The following is a 27,233-nucleotide window of genomic DNA, read 5'->3' as shown; positions in this document are numbered from 1 at the left end:
CCTCCAGTATAACTTTAGTAGGAAATATACAAAAAGAAAACCATACTTATGTTTGACATGACGTAACAAACAAGAAACGGAAAAAAAAATTTACGTTGTGGCAGGCATTTCGGTCACGAGTATTGGACTGTTATCGCGCTCGGCGCGAAATGGAGCCCGAGGCGCCGACGCAGGGCGTAACGCAACGCCGGAAGTGCGTCATGAATGCGCTCCGTGCGTGGTTACTGCTTTACGTGCTACCGAAGACACAAAAAAGGAGAGATAGAGAGAGAGAGAGAGAGAGAGAGAGAGATGAAAGGAAGAGAGAAAGAAAAAAACTATAGCCCCCTACTTCCCTATACCTGTACTTGCGGTGACCAAGCCGCAAACGAGAGCATCGCGTTTTGAGGCCTGACGCTTCCGGCCACCACGTGTGCGTGCATGTGTGTGCGCACAGCGATACACCAAGTAGCGGCAGCACGTGGCTGTACAAAAACAAAGATATATATGCAAAAAAGCCAGCCAAACGCGGCAGTTACAGGATACTGCTGGCGCATGCAGCCCCTTTGCTGATATACCTGCCGCGCTTTCGACAAACTGGTGCGTAAACAGTGTGAAGTGTAGTACGACCGGCAACGCTAACGCTTCGCCGAGCGAGCGGGTGCACCTGCTTCTCACTTCAGCACTGACATCGTTCCCGCTCGAGCGAGTTGTACCATGCTGAAACAATTAAAAAAAGCAGAAAAAAATTATGGGGTTTTACGTTCAAACCCACTTTCTGATTACGAGGCACGCCGTATAGCTGGGGGACTGCGGAAATTTCGGCCACACGGGGTTCTTTAAATTGCACCTAAATTCCAAGTACACGGGTGTTTTCGCATTTCGCCCCCCAACGAAAAGCGGCCGCCGGGATTTGACCCCGCGACCTCGTGCTTAGCTATGGCAGCGGAACACCACAGCCGCTAAGCCACCGCGGCGGGTTTGCAACGAATCGAATCGAACGCAAAAGTTAAGCAGCAATGAAAACGCGCGAATATACTGTCGTTTTTTAATCAGAATTAGGTTCTGCATTCACATAATATTATTCCAAAGTGGTCCTTATATAGGGTTCTTTCTTTTTCTTTCGATGGTGCGGCGTTGTGGCGAGGTCTCTGAGATGAGGTGAAAGCTGCCGAAGGTATAAATTCAGTTGACTTCAGCAGGGGATCAGGTGCAGTGATGAAATCAGATAATGAATCATTGAAATCATGGGCAAATACTAAGTTGGACACGTTGCTCTTTATATCGTCTCTTTATACCTCTTCAGGAAGGTCTTGACCACATTACTACCGGGTGTTCATCACGGCAAATGATCCTGAGAAATGTCGATGAATGACATTTAGCCGCAAACAATCTAATTCTCTATAAACTTATTCACTTAACAGCGCAGTCCCCCTCACGTCATCATATAATAAGTACCTCGGCGTTCATTTTTTACCTAATCTCCGATGGGCAACCCGCACAGAAAAAAATCACAGCTAAAGCTAACCGCACATTACATTATTTAAAGCGCAGCCTCAGAGGCGTGCCCAGTTCGACTCGGCAACTCAAACGTTTGTTCGCCCTCAACTTGAATACGCATCTTCCATTTAGCGCACCTCATCAAGAATACCTCGTTCTTCCCTTGAACGCGTACAAAACGGTGGCGCTCGTTTTATTGCACGAGTACTAGACAGCCGGAATTCCAGGATAACTAACATTAAGGCGTCGTTGCTCCCTTCCGTGCTTAAGGATATCGCAGAACAATCACACTTATTTGCCTCTTTCATAAATCTGTTTATAGCCATCATCCATTTACCCTACCTTTCACACCGCCAAATCTCACATCGTACTGACTGCATAATCACCTCAGTTTCGAACGGCTGTCGGAAAAAAAACCCCGCATTCAATTCGCCTTGCCACGTGCAATCACCTATTGGAATGGTCTTCCGGACAACATCGTTCACATCTCTGACCCCGTTATCGTCAAAGAAAAAATATGCAGCATTTTCTTTTGAAGTGCTTGTTTCCTTCCATTTTCCGCATTTTTTTTTTCTGTTATATAAAGATGTTCAAATAACAATGTCCAAACTGCTTCTGTTCGCCCTAAAATTTGTAACACCGCTCAGACAATATTCCAATTGGAGCCCGTAAGGTACCTGAACAAACAAACAAACAAACAAACAAACAAACAAATTTACCGCGCCGCAGGGACACACGTCTGTATGGGGAACAAAAAACGTTAAGGAGTAACTTGAAGAGAGCGAACGAGGGTAGCCGATATTCTGGTTGACATTAAGAGGAATAAAAATGGAACTGCAGGGCAGGCCATGTAATGCGCCGGGCACATAAACGCGGTGGTCCATTAGAGTTACAGAATGGGTGCCAAGAGAAGGGGAGAGCGCAGTCGAAGACGGCATAAGATTAGGTGAAGTGATGAAGTCGGGGACATTTACGGATACAACTTGGAGTCAGTTAGCGGAGGACAGAGGTCGCTAGCAGAGGGTCCTGCAGTGGACATAAAGAAAGATAGACTGATGGTGATGATGAGAGACGCTGTAAACGTAGAGGACTCCGAATTAATTCCGACCAGCTGAGGTTTTTTTTTTTTCGAGGGATGGAAGAGGAGGGGGAGGGGCGTTCCTGTAGCATCTTCTGCGAAAGGAACCAACCTCACGACTTCACTTAACAGAATACACGCTCAGACCTTCATGTTCGCTGACAGCAGGGCTGGGCAAAGCTACTTCGAAAACGTATCACGATACTGATACGAGATATTGAGGCGATAAGTATTAGAGATACAGATACAAGGTACAAGCGCATTAATTGTATCCGAGACGATACTTGTCGTATGTACCATAAGATAATTCGATACATAAGTCTTCATTGCAGTTGCGCTGCAGATGGCGCTGCGAGTTATTAGGTTTACTGGCGCATTTCTTATCTCCCGTCAGCCAGACAATCAGCTTTTCAAATTACGTCTATTGACACACATATACAAAATTATTTCGGTGTTCTAACAACTATCTATATCGCAATTAGTTCGGAACAGTGTAGGGGCCGATATGACGCGCAGCAGTTAGTGGAATTACGCTGCGCAATCAGGATTTTTTTTTTCATGGCGCCTCTATCACCAGTACGATGTACTGCTTTGCGGTTCTTCCGTAAAGCGGGTCAGTGTCTTATATTGAAGCGCGTTCGTTTGTATAGTTTTATAATTGTGCCACATGAAGTTTCCGTGTGCATAATCTGCATATTACGCAATGAATATATATTGCACGTTTCACATGGAGATAACAAAGTTAAAAAATTTTACACCGCAGTGTACAGATTTTGTTCCATATAGCCGTCAGTAAACGGCAGTAAATATAGCTTAGGATATGAAGGCATTTTTTTAAAAAAAGGTAGACGCACTGAAATGTCAAAAGAAGCTCGGTGAGATCTGTCACCACCCAATTTCAAGACGGGTACTCACATCGTCGTAGTCATCATCATCATCATCATCATTGTTACCACTACAACTGTACAATGGATTCGCAGCAACTTTCAAAGTGTTGTGTAACTTTAGGTGAAGGCCGAAGCTCGAAGCTGGAGCAGTACGCGCCGCCGATGACTGTCTTGCAAAATGTGCATTCAAATTAGACTTTGCACCAGTCAGACGCAGATACGGTAGATCATATTGTTTTGAAAAAAAGAAAACGTTTACTCACGGTGTAGGAAACGTGCAAAATTGTGGCACGAAAATGAACCGCAAATATTACATAAGGGGACGCGTCGAACGATGGAGAGGAAGCCAACCATGGAACTTTATTAATGAAACCAAGAGAGAGATGCGTTAATATACTTGAAAACGCTGCAGCAAATGCCGTTGGGACTCGCATCGAGGGTATACGATTCTCCGAACGCGGTACTTCATACAAGGAGAAAAATTGCCCATGGCGACTACAAGTCTGTAGCGTCTGGAAATAGTGCAGAAACGATCGAGCATGTTCTGTTCTAATGTCAAAGTACTCGTAGAGAGGTGAATAATTGTGTACATGGTTACTTAGTCGAACGCCTTGAGCTTTAGAGGAATACTAACGAGAAACAGTAAATCAGCATAGACTGATAAAGAATACTGTCGCCGGTTTATCGGTAATACATTGATTATAAGAATAGAAAGTGAAGGTCGAAGTTTTTCTTTAATATCACGCCGAGATCCCAGCGCCAGCGCGTCGGTGTGACGCCACGGATTTCAAAGGATTTTTCAGTATTTGCGCCGTTTTTTGCGCAGTAAAAGTTGTTGAAACTTGCCGAGTCCAGTCCTCAGCTGCTTTAGTGTAGAAGTTCACCTTTGCCAATAAAAAAAAAAAAAATTCACTGCGCCCGAGCAGACGTGGTCAAAATCCATAATGCCACGCCGAGCTGGTGAGGGAACTCACAGGCCGCGTCGAAGCCTCTTTCCTTTTTTTAAGGGGGGGGGGGGGGGGGGGGCGTCCTCTACGGTTTAATACCGAAGCCTCTTCACAAAGTATTATTGGACCAGTTTTTTGGATATTTACTTTTTTTGCGAGGGTAACTTACTAATATTTTTGGACATTTACTTTTTTTTGCGAGGGTAGCGTACTAATACAGCTCACATATTTTTTGTTCTCTTCATGATCTCTTTAAATATAGTATATGAGAAAAGCAAATGAACCAGCGGTGGAAAATAGTAAAAGACGGCTGGAGTTATAATAGAGTTAGCACAAAGACAGTGTAGAGCGACAGTGTAGAAGCGGCACCAGGGCTCTGAGTTCCATTGCAGACCTTGTCACGCTGCTCACGAATTGTGACGGCCGCCAAACTGTTTGTGACTCAAGTCATCTAGCTGATTCCTAATGGTAGACTATTAAATAAATTCAATGCAGCAGTAGTGAAATAATACGACAAGTTGACTGTTACGCCACGCGACTTCAAACAGCAGGCCGACGTGGAGAGGGAGATGTGGGACAGCGGTGCGGGCCTGCAGGGCGATGGCGGCGAGCAGAGTAAGTTCACAGCAGCAAGGCTCTCTGTTATTCCGATAGCAGTTATACCAACTCTCGAGGAGCATTTGCGCCGTCGCCGTCGCCGTGCCGTCCTGCTACTGACGACGCCTGCGCGTGGAGAGAAGACCTCCAGAGAAGCGCCGATTGCGTTTTGTTACAAAACCGACGAAAACGAGCAGACTCACTTCAGACGCAGACGGGCATCAGGCGCTTGAAAAGTGCCAAAAAGTACTTAAAATCTGCAGCAATGTGCACTGATGTTCCAGATATTACGTTTCTGCACTGTGTCAAGTATGGTGTGTAAAACTGCAGACAGATCAGCCATGCATTCCACGAAACGTGTGAAATCTGCATGTCTTAAAACTGGTGCTAAGCGCAAAGTTTCAAGCAAGATACACTACAAGCACCGACTTGACTTCCCTTTTGCGGTTGGAACATTCTACCTAAGGAGTATAATTAAAGAAGTTAAATATAGTAAATCTTTATTAACTGCTAATACCAGAGCCGCACAGAAGTCGACTTTCTCAGTCGCAACTGGTTACAAGAAAACTGAGTTAGCATGAAAGTGTCGCCTCGGAATAACTTTTAACTTCTCTCAGGGACTCTGTGTTTCTTGGTGGATTCTAACATAGGTGTACCTTGTATCTTAAGATGTACGGTACTTCGTACGATGCATAGAAAATAGAGATACTGATATATGTCTTACCGAATGCATCACGACACGCATACAAGGTACACAATAAGTGCCTTAAGATAGTATCTAACATTTACATGTTTTTTTCGACACAGCCCAAGACTGGTAGACAGGTGAATAGACACTGTCACGCGGCAGTGACATTTCTCTTCGTGTTTTACTCAAAATTCTAGACTCCAGAATGTTAACAATTCCTTTCACCCTATTCTATTTATTTCGTAACGTCCACCGTTCACGGTCGGCCGATCTGGCTGATCCCGTGGACGGAACGTCGCTCGGACCACTGACGATGCGCGAACAGTACTGGCAATGTAATGGAATCATTATATTATCCGACCCAAATGGTTCTATTGCCGACATGTTGTTCTACCCATTTTCTAACCTTAATCGTCGACAAAGCTCTTTTTGCTTGACTCTTAACGGTATAAACACATTCTTCAAAGAAGGATATAAGTTTCTGGTCCGACGCATCTTGACTCTATTTGTAACCCAAGCTTAATTTAATGTCTTAAGCCATTTAATTTATGCGCACATATAAAATGCGAATCGTTCTATTGACCCGCGAAAGCGACGTGTTTTAACGTGTCGCAGCTGTAAGATCGAAAAATGGGGCACCTGTTACCACTTCTCATTTGGCAAGTGGAACGCGCGTCGTCTGCTACGCGTTTTAAAAATGGCGTGCGCGTTTTGTGATCACAACGATACCGGAGAGCACGCTCCCAGTCGAAATCGTCCCGCCAACAAAGAGAAACACCCGTACATAACATCGCAACACAGAAGCACAGCATATTAGACGCGTTTACCCCGGAAGCTTTAGAGCCCCAATACGCGCACGCACATCGCAAGGCTGCGCGTCACAAATTGTCCAACACACATGCAACTCGTGTTTTGGAGATTCATCGCGTGGAAGTCAGCGGCCGGGGGAAAGGGCGCGGAGGATATGACACCGAGCAAATCAAAAAGTGCAACGCTTACCGCAATTCGCGCACGACGGACTCCCGTTGTGATTCGCACTCCGCGCAGTGATCGACGCAGGAATTCACACCTTCACGAAGTGATGGTCAATAGGCCCACGCTAACCAAGCCGCGGTAGGAAACAGACGACGGAAACAGACGACAGAAACAGACGACGCAGCCGGACGAAAGCGCACATGCAGGTACGTACACCAAACGCCGTCGACGCCGCAAGCATTTCTGTCGGAAGCGACAGCTGCCGCGAACCCACCACCTCCTCCAAACGCCACAAAAACAAGACGCTCCTGCGCTTCCCGAATTCCTCTGCTCCGTCGAACGCGATCGGCGCTTCCACGGGTACGACGCGAAATCGGCGTTGTTTCTTCTTTTGTATATTTTTTTTTATTCAGCCGACAGAACCGCGCTTTTTGTCTTCCGTTACGGCAAAAAGTGTGGGAGAAGATGAAGTGATACGGGGGGCTGGCAGGTATACGCTCACCGTCATGCTAGTCGCTGCTCCACGGCGACTCGGCGAACCCGGAGGAGTGAGGCGGCGTTCGTAACCCATCGGGCGGCGGGATCACATGGAAGCGAGCTGTCAGCCAGCCACTCGCGATCGCGAATGCAAGCTGCTGCATAGGGAGAGAGCGCGGGCGGCCCGGCTGGCGGTGCTGCTGTGCTGCCTGCTTCTCCGCACACTCCGCGGGCAAGGCATCACTGACCATGCGCGGGATTAGTTGGCGAACGGCTCCAGAGATGGCGGCACGATACGCGTCCACGCTCTTCTTTCGAACGGTGGCTCGTCTTTCTCGCGAAAATTGCGTGCGAGTGACATTAACCAGCTATTAGTGCGTTCGTTGTAGAAATGGCCGCGAGGTGCGCTAGTTTACAACGAGTCAGGACAACAAGGCAAGGGATACGAAAACTCAAGAGCTGGTGGGATGAAAAGGTTAAGAAGGCCATAAAGAAACGCCAGGAAGCCTCCAGGGAACACAGGTATTCTAAAAGTAAGGGAGAACCTGAAGCAGAAGTAGAGAGGAAATGGGTAAACTACATAAAATGCAGAAGGGAAGCATCCTATTTGATCAACGAGAAAATCAAGACAAAAGGGTCCCAATGGCTGTCAGAAATAAGCAATAAAAAAGATAAACAGGCAGCTAGGAAATTCTGGCAACATCTGAACTCCTTGGGTAATAGGAGAAGCCTAGAGCAGAGGTATATAGTAACAGCTCAAGGAACTCGGTTAGAAGGAGAGGAAGCAATGGAGCATATAGGAACCATGATGAGAGAAAATTTTACGGAACAGAGAAATTGTACATGTCGGAGAGGTAAAGCCCGGTCAATCCACTGCTTTCGCTTGGACAATGAGAGTGGGAAAAGGCCAAGAAGAGGGTGCCAAGTAGCACATCGGCAGGCCCCGATGGTATTCCAATTATGTTAATAAAGAAATTGGGCCCGAAATCTAAAAAAAGCATTAAGGGAGGTGGTGAGCTAAATGCTAATGGATGGTGAAGTACTTGACGAATGGAGGCTACGTAGGATGAGAATGACATATAAGGGAAAGGGGGACAAAGCTGACATAAATAACTACCAGTGGTTTACAGTGTGGTTATGCAGATTATAAAGGACAGACTGCACGCATGGTTAGAGAAAGAGGGGGGTGCTTGGAGAGCTACAAAATGGGTTCCGGAAGCATAGGAGGCTAGAAGACAATCTGTTCTCACTAACACAGTGCATTGAAATAGCTGAAAAGGAGCACAGCCCCTATGGCTGGCTTTTTTGGATGTCAAGGGAGCCTATGACAGTGTGCTTCAAGAGGGCTTGTGGGGCATTCTGGACACTTTAGGAGTGCAAGATGGAGTAACAAATTTCTTAAAAGTTATCTATAAATGTAACCGGGTGATTATACAATGGGAAAAGCAGGTTTCGGAGCCTGTAATGATTCGGCGAGGGCTTAGACAGGGGTGTCCATTGTCACTTCTGATTTTTATGCTGTACCTACAAGGTTTAGAGGCCAAAATACAGCAAAGCGGACTCGGCTTCAACCTATCATTTTTCAAACAAGGAAAATTGATTGAACAGTCATCACCAGGACTGATGTATGCGGTTGATATTGTATTAATGGCTGACAATCCAGAAGATCTGCAGGGATTGATGGGCATATGTGGTACAGAAGAAGACAGGTTAGGTTTGAAGTTTAGCAAAGAAAAATCAGCAGTCATGATTTTTAATGATAACATTTGCGGCGAGCATAAGATACAGGAGGCCAAGCTGGAGATAGTCTATAAGTTCAAGTATCTTGGGGTGTGGATAAATAATGGCATTGAGTATCTGACAAAGTACGAAAAATATGTAACGACTAAGGGTAACAGAAATGTAGCGATTATGAAGAGTAGGGCACTGTGGAACTACAATAGGTACGAGGTAGTACGAGGAATATGGAAGGGGGTAATGTTTCCGGGCCTGACTTTTGCCAATGCAGTTTTATGTATGAGAGCAGAGACCTGGGCACAGTTGGAAACTAGGCAACGTGGTGTGGGTAGGCTCGGACTAGGAGCACATGGCAAGACACCAAATCTTGTGGTGCAGGGGGATCTGGGATGGTCTTCTTTCGAGGGCAGAGAGGCTAGTAGCAAGATAGCATTTGAGGAGCGATTGAGAAAAATGTGAGAAATGCGGTGGACTAGGAAGGTTTTCAATTACATATACACGAGGAATGTTGATACAAGGTGGAGGAAGCGAACTAGAAAATTGTCAAGCAAATACTTGGGCAGCAGGGGGGGGGGGGGGGGGACAGGTAAGGAATCATTCATCAAGAAAAAGATTAAGGAGACAGAGAGGGCTATGTGGAAAACCGAGTTGCAAACCAAATCAGCATTAGAGACATACAGGACGTTTAAGCAAGAAACAGCCAAAGAAAATATTCACGATAACTCTAAGGGAAGCTCATTGTTGTTTGAGGCCAGGACAGGCGTACTGCGAACTAAAACGAACCGAGCCAGATACCAGGAGATAGACTTGTTGTGCGGGGCGTGTGGAGAGGAGGAGGAAATGGCTGAACACCTGATACTTGCTTGTAAACAACTTCACGCTGCAGTTGAATGTAACGGGGAACTATTCAAAGCTTTGGGTTTTAAAGACAGTGAAAGTAAAATAGACTTTGAACAGGTAGAAATAACTAAACGGAGGCTATCTGATTGGTGGATAATATCAATGCAAAAGTAAAAGAGTAAATACATAGGTATACATGAATATAGTACCATTCAAGGCTAGGTGGCGCGCGCCGCCGCCTCCCGATTCAAAGGGTTCATGAGCCGGTCCAAGTATCCAGTGCTAGCTTTCCCCTGATGAGGTGTTCTGGAAAGTAGCGTTGTGTGCTCAGTTTCGTTTTTGACGGCGTCGATCAGCAGACTATCGCGCTTTACGTCAGTAACTACGACCAGGATCTGAAACCGAATGATGATGATATCATCATCACCATCATCATCATTGTGGCACATACCCACTAGGGGGAACCGTGCAGCTTTGAAATTTTGTGCCAATACTCCATTTTGCCTGCACCGTCCAAATCTATATATATGCTCTTTAAACTCTCCAACCCCTTCTCTATCTGTACCACGGGACCACCTTCCCACACTTCACACACGTACTTCTTTTCCCACCACTCTAACACTCCCACTGCTAAAGCATTAAAATATACTATATCCATACACGTTCTTGTGGACCCCCTGTTTGAGTTGTTTTCTACACTTCAACAGACGGGGGAAATAATTTAATGCACGAATAGCCGTACACACGACACGACCATGTTTCGCGAAAGGTGTTGTGCTGCTCATTTTATCACGAGCTGTAGCTGGCGCTCATTATCATTTGCACTTTGAGCTTTTCGGCATCCATCTTAGACCTGTAGGGCCTTCGAACGCATACCTTAGTCGGGAAAACGTCTTCTCGACGTCTTCTATAGACGTCCTTTCGACGTCACACCCACCGCTCGCAATTTGCAGAGCAACGTCAGCGCTACGTTCCCTTCCTGACGCATTACCGCACCATTTGCATACATACGACGCGCGGGAAATGCGATGCGCCGTTGTGCGGCGTTCGATCATGCAAACACGGCTACCAAACGAGCAGCTTAAGCTATCGCTCACGCGAAGACGGCAGGCGTTGAATACAGATGCTGGTTTTTCGCTTGAACGTCAAGAGAAAAGAAAGCATATGAATTTGATTATTTTTGATAACGTGACACATATTGACAATTTGCTCACACAAGGAGGAGAGCGTTTATTGGTTTTGTAACGCCTTGGTTTAGTCATGCCGTTTACGAAAGGCCGTAACAGGAGAATATCCGGTTTAACCGAATTCTCATAACACTTCTTAGGGGCGTGAAAAAAAAAACCTAGAATTATCTTGTTTACCACAACATGTGCTATGGATTAAAACTTTGCCAAGATGTATTGAGGTGTTCGCGAAAAAGATATTAAAACACAGACAAGCAGATTAAAGAAGAAAATGTCATCGTGTATACGTGCGGTTTGTCATGAACAGTAAGTACCACAAAGCACTCCTTCAACGTCTTGACGAAGAAGATGCCGCGTTGCAAACTGTGTGTCGTGTAAACTGTGCAAACGTGTATCAAGGAATATATATCTAACAGAATTCAGATTAAAGGCGCTCTCGAACGAGCGTCGGTGTTGCAGGAACAGCAAACAATAACACACGTTTTAATTACAAGCCGCGCTATTGAAACGCGAAAACGAGCGTACTACGATAGTTTCGCTATAGTTATGCAGACAATAGCCCTACATCTCATGTGAATTTTACGTGAGAACACACTTGTGTCTACGTTTTCTGATTCCTCGATGAAAGTGGCCCTTTTAAGGCGTCAGAGAGGATGCGACTACGATTGTTTGTGTTAATATATATACTGATTAATTTCATTTCTGTCTTGCACCGCGGATAGGGATGTGAGGGCATGATTGAAATATAGACCTTTAGGAAGGACACTATCTTTCGTCATTTTCTTTTCCCCAGGACTTAAAAAGCCGGAAAATAAAGGGTCTATTTTTACCCACTATAAAATAGGGTGCATTCATTATGCGATAGTCAGATTAGTGTTGCTTTGTAAGCACAAAAACTTAGGCGACATATCGTATTTCACATAGCTTGTTAACAATTTTTTTTATTATGGCGGTGGGCTGCATCTCCATCGTTTGTTGCTCCGAGAGCCAACCTCTACATGAATCACTTACGCGAGACACAAGATTATACTTCTATCGGATAAAAAACTGTAGAGAGGACAGTCCTGGTAATTTGTTCATGCACAAAAAAAAAGTGGCTTTCGAAAGCTTCTCGTGTGCCTTGCCTAAAGTCTGTCCACGAATGTCTGGGTGGGCATGAAGAACATAATTGGATATATGTAAATGAGTACACTTGACAGAAAAAAAAAAGCGTCGTCTTATTTGTTTATTGGGTATACATGTCAACCCAGTAACTATACGCCGTGAAACCTCAATTTCTCGAGAATGCGGCTAGTCATTAATTACGTCAACTTTAACGCGACCGGTTCAAAAACGCGTTCCAAATGCATGGCGGTGGAAAAACACGCTATTCACTTCCCGCAAAGATGACGTGGCGACGTTACGGTATACTGAACACCACTGAGACGTATACTGAAGCACTGATTACCCCCGTATTCAGAAATGCACCTTAACTTGAAGCTCACGCTCGACTTGGTCGAAACAACGCGTGACGTGAGCGTATACACCGAAGGATACTCAGCGAGCGTCCTGCCCTGTAAAATAATTCACACCCTCATTCACTCTGAAGGGTGTAAATTATTTCACGGTGCGGGCGCTTTCCCGCCAGGAGTCATCTAGACCATGTCGAGCGCGAATTTTTATAAAAAATTGACGACCTAAATCGAAAATTCGAAACCAACAGTCACTAGATTTTAAGTTTTTTTTAATGCAGCAAACCCCGTCAAATTTGGTGGAATGGCTGCCTAGAAAAACGAATTCTCCTTTTACATGTATTTAGATAGGAACACCCGAGCTAAAGCTCCCTCTTAAGACTACGCTGACGAAAGCTCCAATTCACCAGAGCTCCACGGTACACAAGAGGCGAAAACGACCGAGTTACCATGCGCTTCCTACAGACGCGCACAGTTGGAATGTGAAATATGGCAGCTTTTCGGCGACATGGTCACTGTTTAGCCTTCAACCACCGCACTTGACTGACTGGCACGCCATCTAGTTGTCTGTGATATTACGTAACCACCATTTCCACTTTCGGTGACACGAATAGTCCACTTTTTTTCCACGTGCGCGTTTTGAACGTGGTTACGTAAAAGGTTGCATAATTAATTGTTCGCGGTGCATTAGACTAATTGAAGCTTTGTGCCGTAATTCGAAACTATTGACTGAAAATCGAACAAAAATATTGGACACAGACATTTCGCATCAGGATACTTCAAAAGTGCATGTAAGCCGAAAGGTGAGCAGTTCGGTGCAGAATTTGCGAGCAGGCGCAGTAGTTTTAGAAATTCTTTCGCCAGTAGCTGTTCCTTGCAGATACCCGCCGTGGTTGCTCAGTGGCTATGATGTTGGGCTGCTGAGCACGAGGTCGCGCGATCGAATCCCGGCCACGGCGGCCGCATTTCGATGGCGGCGAAATGCGAAAACACCCGTGTGCTTAATTAGATTTAGGCGCACGTTAAAAAAACCCAGGTGGTCGAAATTTCCAGAGTCCTCCAGTGCGGCGTGCCTCATAATCGGAAAGTGGTTTCGGCACGTAAAAACCCCATAATTTAATTCCCTGCAAATGAACAGCTCGGTGGTTTGGTAATCTGTCTCGTTATAAAAGGAAAGCCTTCGCGGAAGTTCCCACTTTCCATTGGTTCTCAGTCTCGACGCAAGTCTTTTGCTGTCATCTTCCAAGGTGGCAGGCTGTAGGTTGCGCCACAAACATGAACTATTATAGCGCAAGATATTTAAGGTGTTGCTAGTGAGAAACAATTTCATTCGCTAGATTTGATGTTAGAAGGGATTTCTCTTTTATTTTTTGCTTTGAGATGTACACTAAACAAAAAGGCTAAGTTAAGTGAGTAGGAAGCGTGGTAAAGCAGAAAATATGGAAAAACGCAATCTATGGTGGCAACGGTGCGCGCATTGGCTTGTCAAGACGTCATGGATTTTGACAACATTTGCATGGCATCTATATTTAACTGTTTTTCTTTAATTGAAGAACTATACTGCGTTTCGGAAGAACCAAACGCACAATTTACACCTAAACCAGTCCCAAATACGAGAAAAACCCCGAAAATCACGACGTCACACTTAAGCGACGGTCACTGAGCTTTTAACAAGAAATTCAGAGAAAAAAATGCTTGGCCTTCATTATTTCTTCGATTATTCACCAACATTTAACATTTACCATCGCTAACTAGCTTCAAGCGAGCTGAAATAAATAAATAAATAAATAAATAAATATATATGTATATATATATATATATATATATATATATATATATATATATATATATATATATATATATATATATATATATATATATATATATATATATATATATATATATATATATATATAAAACCGCTCGTTTCCCTCTGTTCTGTTGTAGGTTGCGGGCATGCTCGACACTGACGCGTCCTCTGATGCTATTTTTTTTCCCCTCATGGCTTTTGCGTCTCCTGTAATTCGGCTTCTCCCCGCAGCAGAGCGCCGGCGACGGTCGGTGTGGTTGCAGCGCATTAAGAGAGATGGCGCGATGGATGGATGGATGGATGGATGGATGGATGGATGGATGGATGGATGGATGGATGGATGGATGGATGGATGGATCATAGAGTTACTATACTGACTCCTATACTATACTATACTGTACTATACTATACTATAGAGTTACTATACTGACTTATTCTACTAACTCTATGGGATGGATGGATGGATGGATGGATGGATGAATGAGGCTCAACCTTTTGAGTCGGACGGCGGCGGCCAGTGTTGCGCTGCTCACGTCATCTAACGGCCGGGCGCGACAGGGAGTAGGCTGCAGGCGCGGATATTTCGCCCGTGCGCCGACCCGCCTTGCGGGAACGTCTTGCGAAAGGCTTGGGAGCGAGACACCAGAATGGTCGAACACTATCGCTTGAAGGCGACACCGTTCGCGTGACTGTACCCGCGAACTATCAGGCCTTGGCGTCCAGCACGGGAGCGAACATATTCGCTCGCTATCCTGTCGCGGTGAGATCGGCATGTTCTGTGCGCTGTGATATGGCTAGCAGGCATTACTGGATGAAAGGTACAACAAATGCCCTCGTGAGTGTTTGCCCTACTGTGTTGTCGTTCCTTTGTTGCAAGAGCACGTGTGAGATCCGACAATGTCTACAGGCGCCCACATGTTTGACCTAGTTTTTGCGATTGCGGGTCATGTGATAGACCGCGCGTGACAAACGCGCTCCTCCCGCGATCTGAAAAATAAGAAAAACTCAACTACGTGTAGACAGCACACCAGCCTCGCCTCGCTAATAAAACACTTGTGCCCAGGCACCTTCCCCAAACCCTATATCTACTCCAAGGCCTACCCAGGAGTCTACACCCCCGAATGTAAGCTCTGCGGGGTCACAAAGGCAGATTTAAAACACATTTTATTCGACTGCGACAATCTAAAACAGAAAAGAGAATGGCATCTCTCTAACGGGCAAGGGTGGGAGGATGCGGTGTCCAGCTCGGACCTGGCGGTTCAACTGCAGGCCGTCAGCTGGGCTTTGGAAGTCGCCGACAGACAGGGACTCACGACCATAACGGGTGCCACTAGAGGAACTGATCGGACGGCCACCTCACGCACCTTGGAAGCCCACTAAAATCAACTAAATCCTTTCTGTTGACGAAATGAAGTTGATACCATCGCCACGTGTGCGCAGGCACTCGTGGTCAGTGGACGAAAATTTCGCAAACTACCAATAATGTCCGAGCGAATAAATAAGCGGGTTATTTGTTACAAAACGTCCTCATCTTGCCAAAACGTTTAGAAAGGTGTCTGTGCATTTACCATCATCTGCTGTTATCTTTTTTTTTACTTCCGTGTATGCTAAGAAAAGTGGATACTTTTTTTCAGTATTTCCAATATTTCCGGAAAGAAGAACCTAGTTCTCTCATGGTATTTTTTTTTTTTTACGGCTTCAAAATTTCGGGAAATTTCACATCGCGCTATGCTTGCGGCTGGGGCGTCCTAACCTTGGTACCCGCCGCCATGGCTCAATAGATGTGACGTTCTGTTGCCAAGCATGAGGTCGCGGGTCTGATTCGAACAAACACTTTTCAGAGGCATTGCTGCAGTTCTTGCATAACGCAAAGCCTGCCCGTTTTTACATGATTTTCTTTTATTTAATTTCTTTTTTCTCGTTTTCTCTTAATGCAAATCCTATGAATTAAATAAAGCAAGATTATGGAGGCTCGATTCCCGGCTACGCCTACCGCATTTCGAGAAGCGCGTAATGCAAAAAAAAAGAACTGTGTTTTTATAATGAGAGGTACCTAAATCAGTTGTCACTGATAAGGCATTCTCTTAACAGTATACTTTCGCTAATTTCGCGGATATAGGTTGATCATTAAAAGGGAAAATGAAAGCCACACTGCAGTACTTTTTCTTCGAAATTCGCGGCGAAACTTTAGCCCCAATGTGACGTCACAAATTTCGAAAGCATTTTCGCATAATTGAGCCGTTGTAGCGCAGTAGAAGTTCTCGAGGCCCGCTATAAGTTGGGCCTCTCGTTCCCTTGAAACACAAATGTGGTCCATATTTGCGTATACAAACGAAACCAACTCTGTGCGCGAGCAGATGCCGTCGTGAAAATCTGTGACGTCACGATGAGGTGGTGCGGGAACGTCAAGGCGGCGGCGCCACAAGTCTTTTGCTTATAAGCCCGAAGGCGCGGGGATCGAATTCCGGCCGCGCGCGCGACCGCATTTCGATGAGAGGCAAAATGAAAAAAAAAAAAACACCCGTGTACCGTTAATTTGGTGCACGCTAAAGAACCCCGGGTAGTCAAGATTATATTCAAGAAAGATTTAAAAAGAAGTGCTGGTTGTCGGCTCTGTTCTCAACAGAATTACGCAATATTACAAGAAACGCCACCTAAATATACTGACTAGAACAAATATACGCCTTCAATTAAGCGCATCCTTTCTTTATAAAAGGACCGAATAGCTTTCTACAAGCGTTCGGCTATTCACTTACACTGACAGTTAATTAAAATTAAATTATGGGGTTTTACGCGCCATAACCACTTTCTGATTATGAGGCACGCCGTAGTGGAGGACTCCGGAAATTTCGACCACCTGGGCTCCTTCAACGTGCACCTAAATCTAAGCACACGGGTGTTTTCGCCCCCATCGAAACGCGGCCGCCGTGGCCGGGATTCGATCCCGCAACCTCCGTGCTCAGCAGCCCAACACCATAGCCACTAAGCGACCACGGCGGGTACACCGCCAGTTAGCCCCGTTTTGTACTGCACAAGGTTTTTTTTTCTTTACTAGTACGGCCGGTGGCGTAATTTAGAAATACAACTCAACGCTCTTTTTCTAAGTCTTTAGCTCGGGCATAACTCTCGCGCCGCCAATTCAAGTACACGTGTCAAACGCAGGAATGCCTTGCGAGTCAACCGCTGGACCGATTTGAATGAAAGTTGTTTTATTTGAGAGAGAAGACGCAAATTCTAGTGACTGCAGGGAAGCAGAACTTTGGTTTAAGGCTAGAAATTTTTGACGAACGTTGCCGTAAAATTCGCAAGTTCGAAAAAAAAAAACCCAGAAGCATTAAGTTTACAAATCTGTAACTCTGCCTAGAAAACAGGTATACTGCCTTTCTGTAAACCGCATCCGTTAGATCGCGTCAAGCGAACAACTCTGATGCACAAATTTGCAGCTTAACGTAAATTTGTTACAGTGTCTGCAAATGTTTTGCAAATGTTATAGGCACAAATTAGTGTGACATTTCAGAGCGGCGTATATCAATTTTGGCCGCTTTATATGTATTATCACGTGTGGTTTACATATCTGTCACATCTTATTTTTTTCCTAGCTGAGTTACAGAGCTGTAAACCTCACAGTTTCGTTTTTCGAAACCTTACGATTTTAGAGAATTTTTGCAGAAAATAACTGGCAGCCTACATAAAAAATCCGCTTCCAACAGTCACTAGAATGTCACTTTTCTTCCTTTTAATTTCAACAAATCTCATTAAATTCGCGCAGCGGTTGTTGAGAAAAGCGATTTCATTGGGCCGCTAAGAACGAGGTCGCGGGATCGAATCCCGGCCACGGCGGCCGCATTTCGATGGGGTTGAAATGCGAAAACACCCGTGTACTTAGATTTAGGTGCACGTTAGAGAACTCCAGGTGGTCGAAATTTCCGGAGCCCCCCCCCCTCGCACCCCCCCCCCCCCCTCCACGGCGTGCCTCAGTATCAGAGAGTGGTTTCGGCACGTAAAACCCCATAATTAAAAAAAGGAAAAGAAGAAGCGATTTCAGCGTTCCCATGCATTTCGATAGGAGCCCCCAAACCAAAACTTTCTCCTAAAGAGCCCCAGGTGGGTCACATTTAATCCAGAGCCTCTCCACAAACGGCGTGCCTCGTACAACCGACTGTGTAGTTTCGGAGCATTAAACCCCAGAAAGTGCTGGTCCGTTTCCTTCTTATCTCTCTCCCTCTGGGCTGCTGCTGCTTCTGCAATGTCCGCGCTGCAAATACGAATACGAACCCGCAACCCGTTTTACTCGACACATAGACAAACAAGCAAACACCAAGGCATTGTGCGAATGTTTTGAAGAAGCGCGCTCGTCGCAATGCGTGCGGCAACGTGTTCTTTTCTCCATCGCGCCACGAGCGTTGCTGCGTTGGCAGTCGCCTGCGGAGCACGCCGCGCATCACTTGCCGGCCTCAACGCTGTGTACACACAATATCGCTTTGTGTCTGCGGCGTCGTCGGCAGCTCGGACTATACGTGCAGACACCTCGGAGGCTGAGTTCCAGTGTGTTTTACGGCTTCGAATCGTGAGTCACAAGCATTCTACACGCGAGATTTGCCCGTGCGATCGATGAGAAAGTTGTCATTGTATGATGAAAAATTGTATGAAAGTTGTGACCGCTTTAGGTGGAAATATGTTTTTTTAGGAAAGCAGCGGTGTGCGATGGGGAGCGAACAGGGGTAAAGCCGATATTTCCAGTTGAAATTCACGGTGTTTGGGGCTGGCCATGTAATGTTTAGGGTAGGTGACCGGTGGTCTTTTGGAGCTACGAAATAGGTGCCGAGAGAAGGGAAGCGCAGTCGAAGACGACAGAGAATTGGGGGGTGCGATTAAATGAGGAAATCTGCGTGCGATAAGATGGGGGGGCGGAGGGGGGGAGGGAGGGGTCAGCTGGCGCAAGTCAGTGGCAATTGTCGATCGCTGGGAGAGGAGTTCGTCCTGCAGTGAACATGAACAGGTAGATAATGATGTTCCTAGAATTTCTTTTCGTTAAGTTAGCCCTTATACCAAAGTGCAGAAGTACGAAATGCTGAAAAAATTTTAACTGGAACATCAGCGCATTGCGCCGCAGATTTCGAGCACCTGCTTCTCGAAGCTAGTGTATCAAGCTCGTGATTCCCGCTAAATAGATGTTACATTCATTACTGCTCAGCTTCGATTCCGCTATCTGAACATGTACACTGAAGTGAATAATTGAGTACCTAATTAATAAAGCTTTGTCATTTAACGTCACACTGCGATTTATAGTTCGACTCACCCTCAGTTTAAGTAATCCAGATGATGTGATAAAATTGTGACACATGGTAGAGGTTATTTCTACTACTACTACTACTACTACTACTACTACTACTACTACTACTACTACTACTACTAATAATAATAATAATAATAATAATAATAATAATAATAATATCACTTCGCATACTTGTAACCTACAGTTACCTTTATAATATATAGTCAGTATTTCCTCCCCCCTTTTTTGCTTTAAAGCAGTCGTGAAAGTTTAGACATTTCTCGTATCTAGGTGTATCCATTCCGGACATTAAAACCGGCAATTTATTAACGCTTCTGTTACCCACTGCTTTGTTTTTAGGTACGCATGACTTCGAGACAGCGGGCTCTTTAGTAGACCGACTTTCAATTTTGTCCCAGTTAATAAACAACAACTGACGAGCTTTCACTGGTATTACAACGGACGATCTCTAACTTATTAATCTACGTATATAGTTGGGCTACTTGATTTCAGTCACATAACGTTATGTATAATAACAACGCCGCAGCAGAAAGCTGACGAAACAGACGCTGATTTGTTTTTCTCCCTCTAATGCGTCAAATAATTTACGCCCTTAAAAGCAAGAAAGGATTAAATCGGTGTAAAACTGACATCCTTACACCCGTGTAAGGGTGGGCGTTATAAACCGATGTACACCATTTTTCACTTTTGAAGGTGTAAACTATTTTACAGAGTATTGTCCCTGTAAACCGTGTCTGCGTCCTTCGCATTACTCTGCTCCGTCCGTAGCGCAAGTCAAAGTGTTGAACCGTAATTTCTTGCTACAGCATATAGGTTTTTCTAAAGATGTTTTCTTTTTTTTCCCATTTAGGAAAAACTAACCCTAGCGAAACGGTATTAGTATTGCGGCATATTTGGCTGGCCAGACATCCAAAGGCTGTGTGACTAAGCTTCGCGCTGATATACCATAACCGCGAATTCCAACGGTGACAGTGAAGCCTGCAGAATTCCGCGATTTCACTAGCCCTTTTTCTTTTTCTTAGCCCTTTAAGAGTTATTTCCTTTTCTTTTATGCGAAGCATATTACGAGAGCTCAACCCAGCTCCTCAGGCGCGGCGGTGTCGCCATGAAACCACGTGACACCGTGACGTCACGACAGAGGAGAAGTGGCTTTGGCTCAACTCTTGCAAGACGGGCTGGGTGGGAATCGAACCAGGGTCTCCGGAGTGTGGGACGGAGACGCTACCACTGAGCCACGAGTACGATGCTTCAAAGCGGTACAAAAGCGCCTCTAGTGAATGCGGTGTTGCCTTAGAAACGAGCTGTTTCTAAGGCGTGCGTCTCTTGCTCAGGCGCACATTTCGTTGCCGCGCCGAACGCTGCTTTGCTCGACGCTCACCGCGTCCAATGCGGGGCGCGTAGTCGCTGCCCTGTAGCCCATTGTCTTACACCCCTTGGCGGGTCGACGGGAACGCTGTCGCGTTCCACTCTTGAAGGCGAAGCAGTAATGCATGAGTTGTTTCTTCGTCTAGCCGAACCAAATATAGCCAAGCAACAGCAGTTCACCAGGCTAAACAGTGGTTCAACAACTAAAATAAAGGCTAGTATGCTTCGCATCCTGGGCTTAACCTTACCTAAGCCACAGCCATTTTTTGTTTTCGAAAAACAAAACTACCATAAAGACTCATTTTTATGACGTTGCATGTGTTTTAATAACACGGTTAGAACGCAGAAGCTTGTCCGCTAATAGTGTGGAAAAATAATACTTCAGTAAAAGCCACCATGATAGGATGCCTACCGCCAGCAGTGAGCTGATTACACCGCCAAGAAGTGACAATCACTCATGGCCGAGCTGAGGAGGTCGTCAGGATCCCTTAGCGTTACTGAGGTACCGGTACGTTCCCGCGTTTCTGTCCCGCCGTGCTTCATTTGACATTCCTTTTGTCAGGTAGGAACGTGAGGACCACACCAAGAGGGGTATTTGCCGTTATACCGTTATAATTTTTTTTCATTTATTCACAACCAAAAATAAACCGTCGTGTTCGTTTTATAATATCCTAGAAAACAAAAGAGAGAAAAAAAAAATGGCTGTGGCTTAGGTAAGGTTAAGCCCAGGATGCGAAGCATACTAGCCTTTATTTTAGTTGTTGAACCACTGTTTAGCTTGGTGAACTGCTGTTGCTTGGCTATATTTGGTTCGGCTAGACGAAGAAACAACTCATGCGTTACTCTGCTTCGCCTTGGACGCCCCGCATTGGACGCGGTGAGCGTCGAGCAACGCAGCGTTCGGCGCGGCAACGAAATGTGCGCCTGAGCAAGCGACGCACGCCTGAGCCTTAGAAACAGCTCGTTTCTAAGGCAACACCGCATTCACTAGAGGCGCTTTTGTACCGCTTTGAAGCTTCGTACTCGTGGCTCAGTGGTAGCGTCTCCGTCTCACACTCCGGAGACCCTGGTTCGATTCCCACCCAGCCCATCTTGCAAGAGTTGAGCCAAAGCCACTTCTCCTCTGTGGTGACGTCACGGTGTCACGTGGTTTCATGGCGACACCGCCGCGCCTGAGGAGCTGGGTTGAGCCCTCGTAATATGCTTCGCATAAAAAGGCCGAAGCTCGCATCGCGTGACCTCCGAAACAGAAAGAAAAACAAAAGACGTTGAAATGGTTAAGCGGTTAAGCGCCTAAGAAAGCGTTAAAGCTTTCTTACACGACCTCAGTAGAGATTTCAGAGCCCTCTGAAATGAGCACACGAGTGCCATTAGTTCCTTTCTATCCTTTATCTTTTTTAACGTTTCACGATGACGGCTTTTAGCCACTTAGCCTCATGGCCTTACGATCTCGCGCGTGCAGGCGAAAAAACAAACAAACAAAAAACACCCGTCTTGCAACCAAAACACTCGTTGGCACCGACCTCGCGCGCTTTGACAGCTGCGTCGCAAGTTGCAGCTGCGGCCGAAAGCGGTGCGGCAAGCAATGCACAGCAGGTTGTGAAACGATTGCCCTCTCTCCCCCCCCCCCCCCGCTCTCTTTCCGTCCACAACCTACTTTCGGCACTTCGTCGTTGTTTTGCACGCCGTCGGCCTACTGGAAAACTGTTGCGCTCGCACGCGCGCTCTCACAGCGAAGGTCGGCGAGACTTCGCAAAGAAAGCTTTAAATAAAAACGAAAAAAAAAACACACGCACACATAGTGGTTACGAATATACGGCCATGGTCACCCGCGGCCGCAATTCTGCGACGGAGTGGGCGGTCGGCGGGTTCGATTCCCTCCCTAGTCGCGCTCGTCGTCGCATTCCCGGAATCCACGGGTCGGAAAGCCAAACGCGCTTGTGTGTACACAGGCTCTGCAGAGTGGCCCGCGTTTACCGTCACAGGGTGGCCCAAATTAAATCCGCAGATCCACCACATACGGCTTCCTTCGATCGGAGCACATTGATGAATAATCCACGCACGATTTAAGTTATCTAAGAACACAGATCCACTGGGCATTTTTTTTTCTTTTTTGCAGCTATATATCATTTTGCTTCGATTGAATTCCTCCTTCATGTCGAGAGACCGATTCTGACGATAATAGCCAAAACAATGAAAAAAAAAAGGACGTGGTATAGAAAGGAAGGTACTTCCTTTGGACCGCCTTTGTAAAGGTTTATTTGATAAGAGTGCAGTGCGTCGGCTTAGCATTTGGCCAGATTCGATTACTGAATTAATGAATGAAGGAAGGAAGGAAGGAAGGAAGGAAATCGTTGCAGTTCGTTACCTCCACCACCCACAGCGGTTAGCTATGGCGTTGTCCTGCTGAGCTTGAGGTCGACGGTTCGATTTCGGCCGCATTTCGATGGGGGCGGAGTGCAAAGAGGCTCACGTACCGGTAGGTTTAGGTGCACGTTAAAGGATCCCAGGTGGTCAAAATTAACCTGGATTCCCCCAGTACGGCGTGCCTCGTAATCAGATCGTGGTTTTGACGCGCAAAACCCCAGATCTTTGTTTTTTTTTCCTTTTCTTTCGTTACCTCCGGTGTGGATTTAGCACAAGAACTTGCAAGCTATGGGGATGAGACTCTGATGTGAACAAACAAATTTAAGAAGGATCGTGCGATAGGCGAGAGCAACCAATGATGGTTGCAACGTTAAGAAACAGGAATACGGCGGCACATGCATAGATTACAAAGTGAACTGGTGAAAACACGGGGAAGGCGGGAGATGGATATTCAAGACAGTGAGCAAAACGAGAACAAGGTGAAAGCAGGAGCCAACATTTGAAGAAGACAAGTCCACTCGTGGAAACGTTGGCTCCTGCTTACACCTTGTTCTCGTTTTGCTCAAAGCGAACTAGTGTACCTTATCTTCCTTTGAGGAACAACAACATCGTATGGGCTGTAACAGTCAGGGTAGTATGTATATAGTTAAGCTAGTTCATTGAATTTAACGTTACATATAATTACTGGTTATTTAAAGTTTTGCTGATTCATAACTCTACATAACGCATAATATTCATCTCAGGTGCAGAACGCGGTCATGTTCAGTGGCAAAACGCTGATTCGAGCAGACGGCAGCGAACACTCGGCCGACGAGGTCCTGCGCGACGCCAAAGTGGTGGCCCTGTACTTCTCGGCCCACTGGTGCCCGCCTTGCCGTCACTTCACACCCATCCTGGCCGAGGTGTACGCCGAGGTGAAGGAAGCGCTTCCCTGCACCGAGGTCGTCTTTGTCTCGCTGGACCACTCGGAGGAGGACATGCTCAAATACATGGACGAGAGCCACGGAGACTGGTACGCCTTGAAGTACGACGACCCCTTCCGAAAGTGAGTGCGCGTGTAGGAGAGAGCATCGCGCTTCGCGATTGAAGCCAAACGTATAGGCCCAACACGTGATGCAATCGTCATGTTCGCTCTACGCGGTACGGTCTAGCGACCCGCTCTGCAGGCCACGCTGCAGCATGCATGCTGTGGGGTTCTCCTCCGCGCTCTTAGGACAAAGGAACGACAACACAGTAGTGCAAACAATCACAAGGGCATTTATTGCACCTTTCATAGATCAATGCCTGCTAGCCGAGTTGCTATCCACAAAACATGCCGATGGGCGCGCGACAAATCTAGAAGTCCGACTCACCGCGACCGGAAAACGAGCGAATATGTTCGCCCCATGCTGGATCCCAACGCCTGGTCGTTCGCGTGTTCGGTCACGCCAACGGTGGTACGTTCGAAGGCGGCCACGTGAGGCGGTCTCGCAGAAGCATGGGTCGGCGCGCACGCGGGACGTCCACGCCGTTCCCCGACCCGCTGGGAAAGAGGAAACGCCTTCCTTTCGGCGCCCAAGTAACCTCGCCTGTCGGCGGCGTTAGCAGCGCAACACTCGCGCCATCTCTCGCACTGCGCCCCAACCACATCGACCGCCGCGGGCATCACGCAGGCCACGCCGCGAAGCCACATTACAGGAGACGCGCTATGCGGGAAAAACATCGGGACGCGCGAGAGTCGCGCATCCCCACAATGCAGGGCATGGAGGACGGGAAAGGTCATCGACGATTACGACACTCCCTAATGCGAAATTTGAGCGCAGCCCTATACGTGTTTTTATTTCGCGATGTAATTGCTGACACGGGCAATCTGTCTCGTGCGGCACGTTGCAAACGGAGCGAAGTGTGGCGCGACTGCCTCGCTAATCGGGAGTTCGCGAGAGGCGGTGCATGGGTGAGACGTGGGCGCGATTCGCAGCAGCCGCCGCAGACAGACCTCCGGTCATGCAGCGCTTTGTTTCCGTACAGACGACGCGCACTACTCTGGCGCCATCTCGTAGCCATCATTGCCGCAGAGCCCATTTTGCGCGGCACTACGCTTTTCTTCTCACGCCCTTTCGCCATACCCTCCTCCTCCGTTTTCCTCCTCTCGCTCTCTTCGCTATCGCCGTCTTTCATCCCGCGCTGCGCTCCGCGGTCGCTCTTTCATCCTTCGCTGTGCTCGTTCCCTCGGTTACGAGGGACGCCGACGCTCGCCGCAGGAACGGGCGCCTAAGAAGCTGCGCTTAAAAAAAAACGTTCCACGGGAAGCGGAAACGCCCATTTACAGGGAGAACGCCGGGTGTAACGATTTGTTTCGAACTCTGCTGCACTGGGATTTGGGTTGTGATCTTTCAAGATGGTGCTAATATAGTTGAACCACTGAAAAGGGGTGCGGCGAGGACGCGAAGTGCGGACGCTGAGAGGAGAAAGGCGGGATAGGCGGCAGGAGAGGCAGTAGCGAACGCAGATTGGTCGACGCTGGCATCATTAGGCCGCAGCGGGATGACTGCCTCGGCGTTCGGGTTTGCTCGGCCGTGAAGTGGACGCGAAATCATTGCTTAAAAGCAATTTCAACTGTGCGTGGGGTGTACACAATTTTTTCGTCATTATAATTCCTAAACGACGACGAGATAACACCGTCTTCACGGCTACATCGCACCGAATTTCACCCGTATTCACGACTGACAATCCATAAAGCGCAATTTATTTCTTCCCGCATTCGCACTTCTGGTTCACGTCGGTAACAGTTGTCGCCGCCACATCCCCACTCCGTAAACGATAAACTATAGACTCATTCTAGCACTGCACTGATAAGCCTATTTATTTTTCTTTCCCTTCACCTCTTCTCCCAACAATAAAGGGAGCTGACAAGCAAGTACGTCAAAGGCATCCCTACCCTGATTGTTTTCAAGATGGACGGCACGGTGATCACTTCGAGTGGACGCGAACAGGTCCAGGAAGAGGGACCACAAGCTTTTCACAAGTGGACCGATATGTCATAGGTTTATACCGAGGTTGCCCGCTAGCAGATCTTCGCATTGTGGACGCTGCCTAATAAAGGCTAACTATTCTGGCTCCAACACATCACGATTCAAACCTGCTTAATCTTCATTTGTTCAGCCACCAGGGTTAGAGTTTCTATCGCACCTACAGTTACAGCTAGCGTTTCACTTTCGTCCCTGTGGCCAACTAATTAAGGCTTCTTCCCGGCACAATTCTTTTTTATTTGCTATTCCAATTAGGAGTGAACCCAGTGGCATTGAATAATTCATCTAAAACTATACCTGTTCCCACTGCCACAGCTGGACTTAATCCAGTGAACTTGCTGCTTTCAACAGCAAAATTTCGAGGCTCACAATTTATTCACTGCACTTCTACTAAATAAATAAGCTGTGTTTTGCAATTTGTACGCCTATTGTGTTTTTTGTGTATTTTTGTGAGTGTTTGATGATGTGGATGAGGACGACGCCGCAAGGTTGAATTCTGTCTGTGACAGCCAAACTCAGGCAGGGGAAGAATGCAAAAGCTATTGTGTACTCGCCATCACAGTGGTTGAAATTTCAGCGTGCACACACATCCGTTAATACGCACACATAACTTGGGAGCGTAAAATTTAATAAATTGAGAAAGTCGCAGTTTTCCCCGAAAGGCCATTTAGTGGACAGCTATGCCAAGTAAGAATAGTAGTTTTATCGGCACACTGACTAAATTAACAAGCACGGTGCCACGCGCGCACAAGCAAACATGAACCAATCTCACTCGACGACCGTGAAAACACGCTGTCAAAACGCTGCAGTGAGGAAATGCGGCAGCAGCAGCGAGCGAATTTACCTTCGTGTTTCCGTTCGCATCAACACGAAGTAAAAAACATTGGCTGAGGTTTAACTCTTGTAAACCTAGTCATCACGAGCGAATAGACTGTTCGGCTTGATTTTGCAAAGACTATGCACACAATATGTCATTAAAGTTAGGCCACAGTCCATCACACGCGTTGCACACGCCGCCGAACGGTTTGTCCGTGAAGTCACGGT

The 27,233-nt window shown here is 46.6% G+C and overlaps 2 protein-coding genes and 1 pseudogene across 6 annotated transcripts in view; 2 read left to right on the top strand and 1 right to left on the bottom strand.

The window, feature by feature from the left end:
* Positions 1–7,375, bottom strand: part of Cpes (Ceramide phosphoethanolamine synthase) — a 74,980-nt gene extending 67,605 nt beyond the window's left edge. The window contains exon 1 of one of the 3 annotated variants that reach the window (XM_065449937.2): positions 7,154–7,375. The gene's annotated coding sequence lies outside the window, so the exon portion shown is untranslated. Of the gene's footprint in view, positions 1–6,675; positions 6,817–7,153 lie in introns of those variants that run through there. The other 2 variants (XM_065449930.2, XM_065449933.2) reach the window with 2 other exon arrangements.
* LOC135916545 (nucleoredoxin-like protein 2) lies at positions 6,793–26,605 on the top strand. 3 transcript variants are annotated; one of them, XM_070525176.1, is made up of 3 exons: positions 6,793–6,857; positions 23,925–24,193; positions 26,063–26,605. In XM_070525176.1, the coding sequence occupies exons 1-3, from the start codon at positions 6,852–6,854 to the stop codon at positions 26,202–26,204; spliced, it is 417 nt and encodes a 138-aa protein (XP_070381277.1). In that variant the 5' UTR covers positions 6,793–6,851; the 3' UTR covers positions 26,205–26,605. The 3 variants fall into 3 exon arrangements, with proteins under 3 accessions (XP_070381277.1, XP_065306038.2, XP_070381276.1); XM_065449966.2 differs by having other exon boundaries at positions 23,925–24,226; XM_070525175.1 differs by lacking the exon at positions 6,793–6,857 and adding an exon at positions 18,539–18,720 and having other exon boundaries at positions 23,925–24,226.
* On the top strand, positions 8,845–9,879 carry LOC135916492 (uncharacterized; annotated as a pseudogene).
* Positions 26,606–27,233: the final 628 nt, after the last annotated feature.

Source organism: Dermacentor albipictus, chromosome 9 (genome assembly GCF_038994185.2).
Source record: "Dermacentor albipictus isolate Rhodes 1998 colony chromosome 9, USDA_Dalb.pri_finalv2, whole genome shotgun sequence".
In the NCBI taxonomy this organism is placed as follows: Eukaryota; Metazoa; Arthropoda; class Arachnida; order Ixodida; family Ixodidae; genus Dermacentor; species Dermacentor albipictus.
Note: the sequence above shows the minus strand (reverse complement) of the source record. Positions and strands in the feature narration are given on the sequence as shown.

Excerpts from the sequence above, each read along its gene's own strand:
- LOC135916545 (XM_065449966.2), top strand. Across the intron at positions 24,227-26,062 it reads TACGACGACCCCTTCCGAAA|GGAGCTGACAAGCAAGTACG; the intron begins GTGAGTGCGCGT and ends CCAACAATAAAG.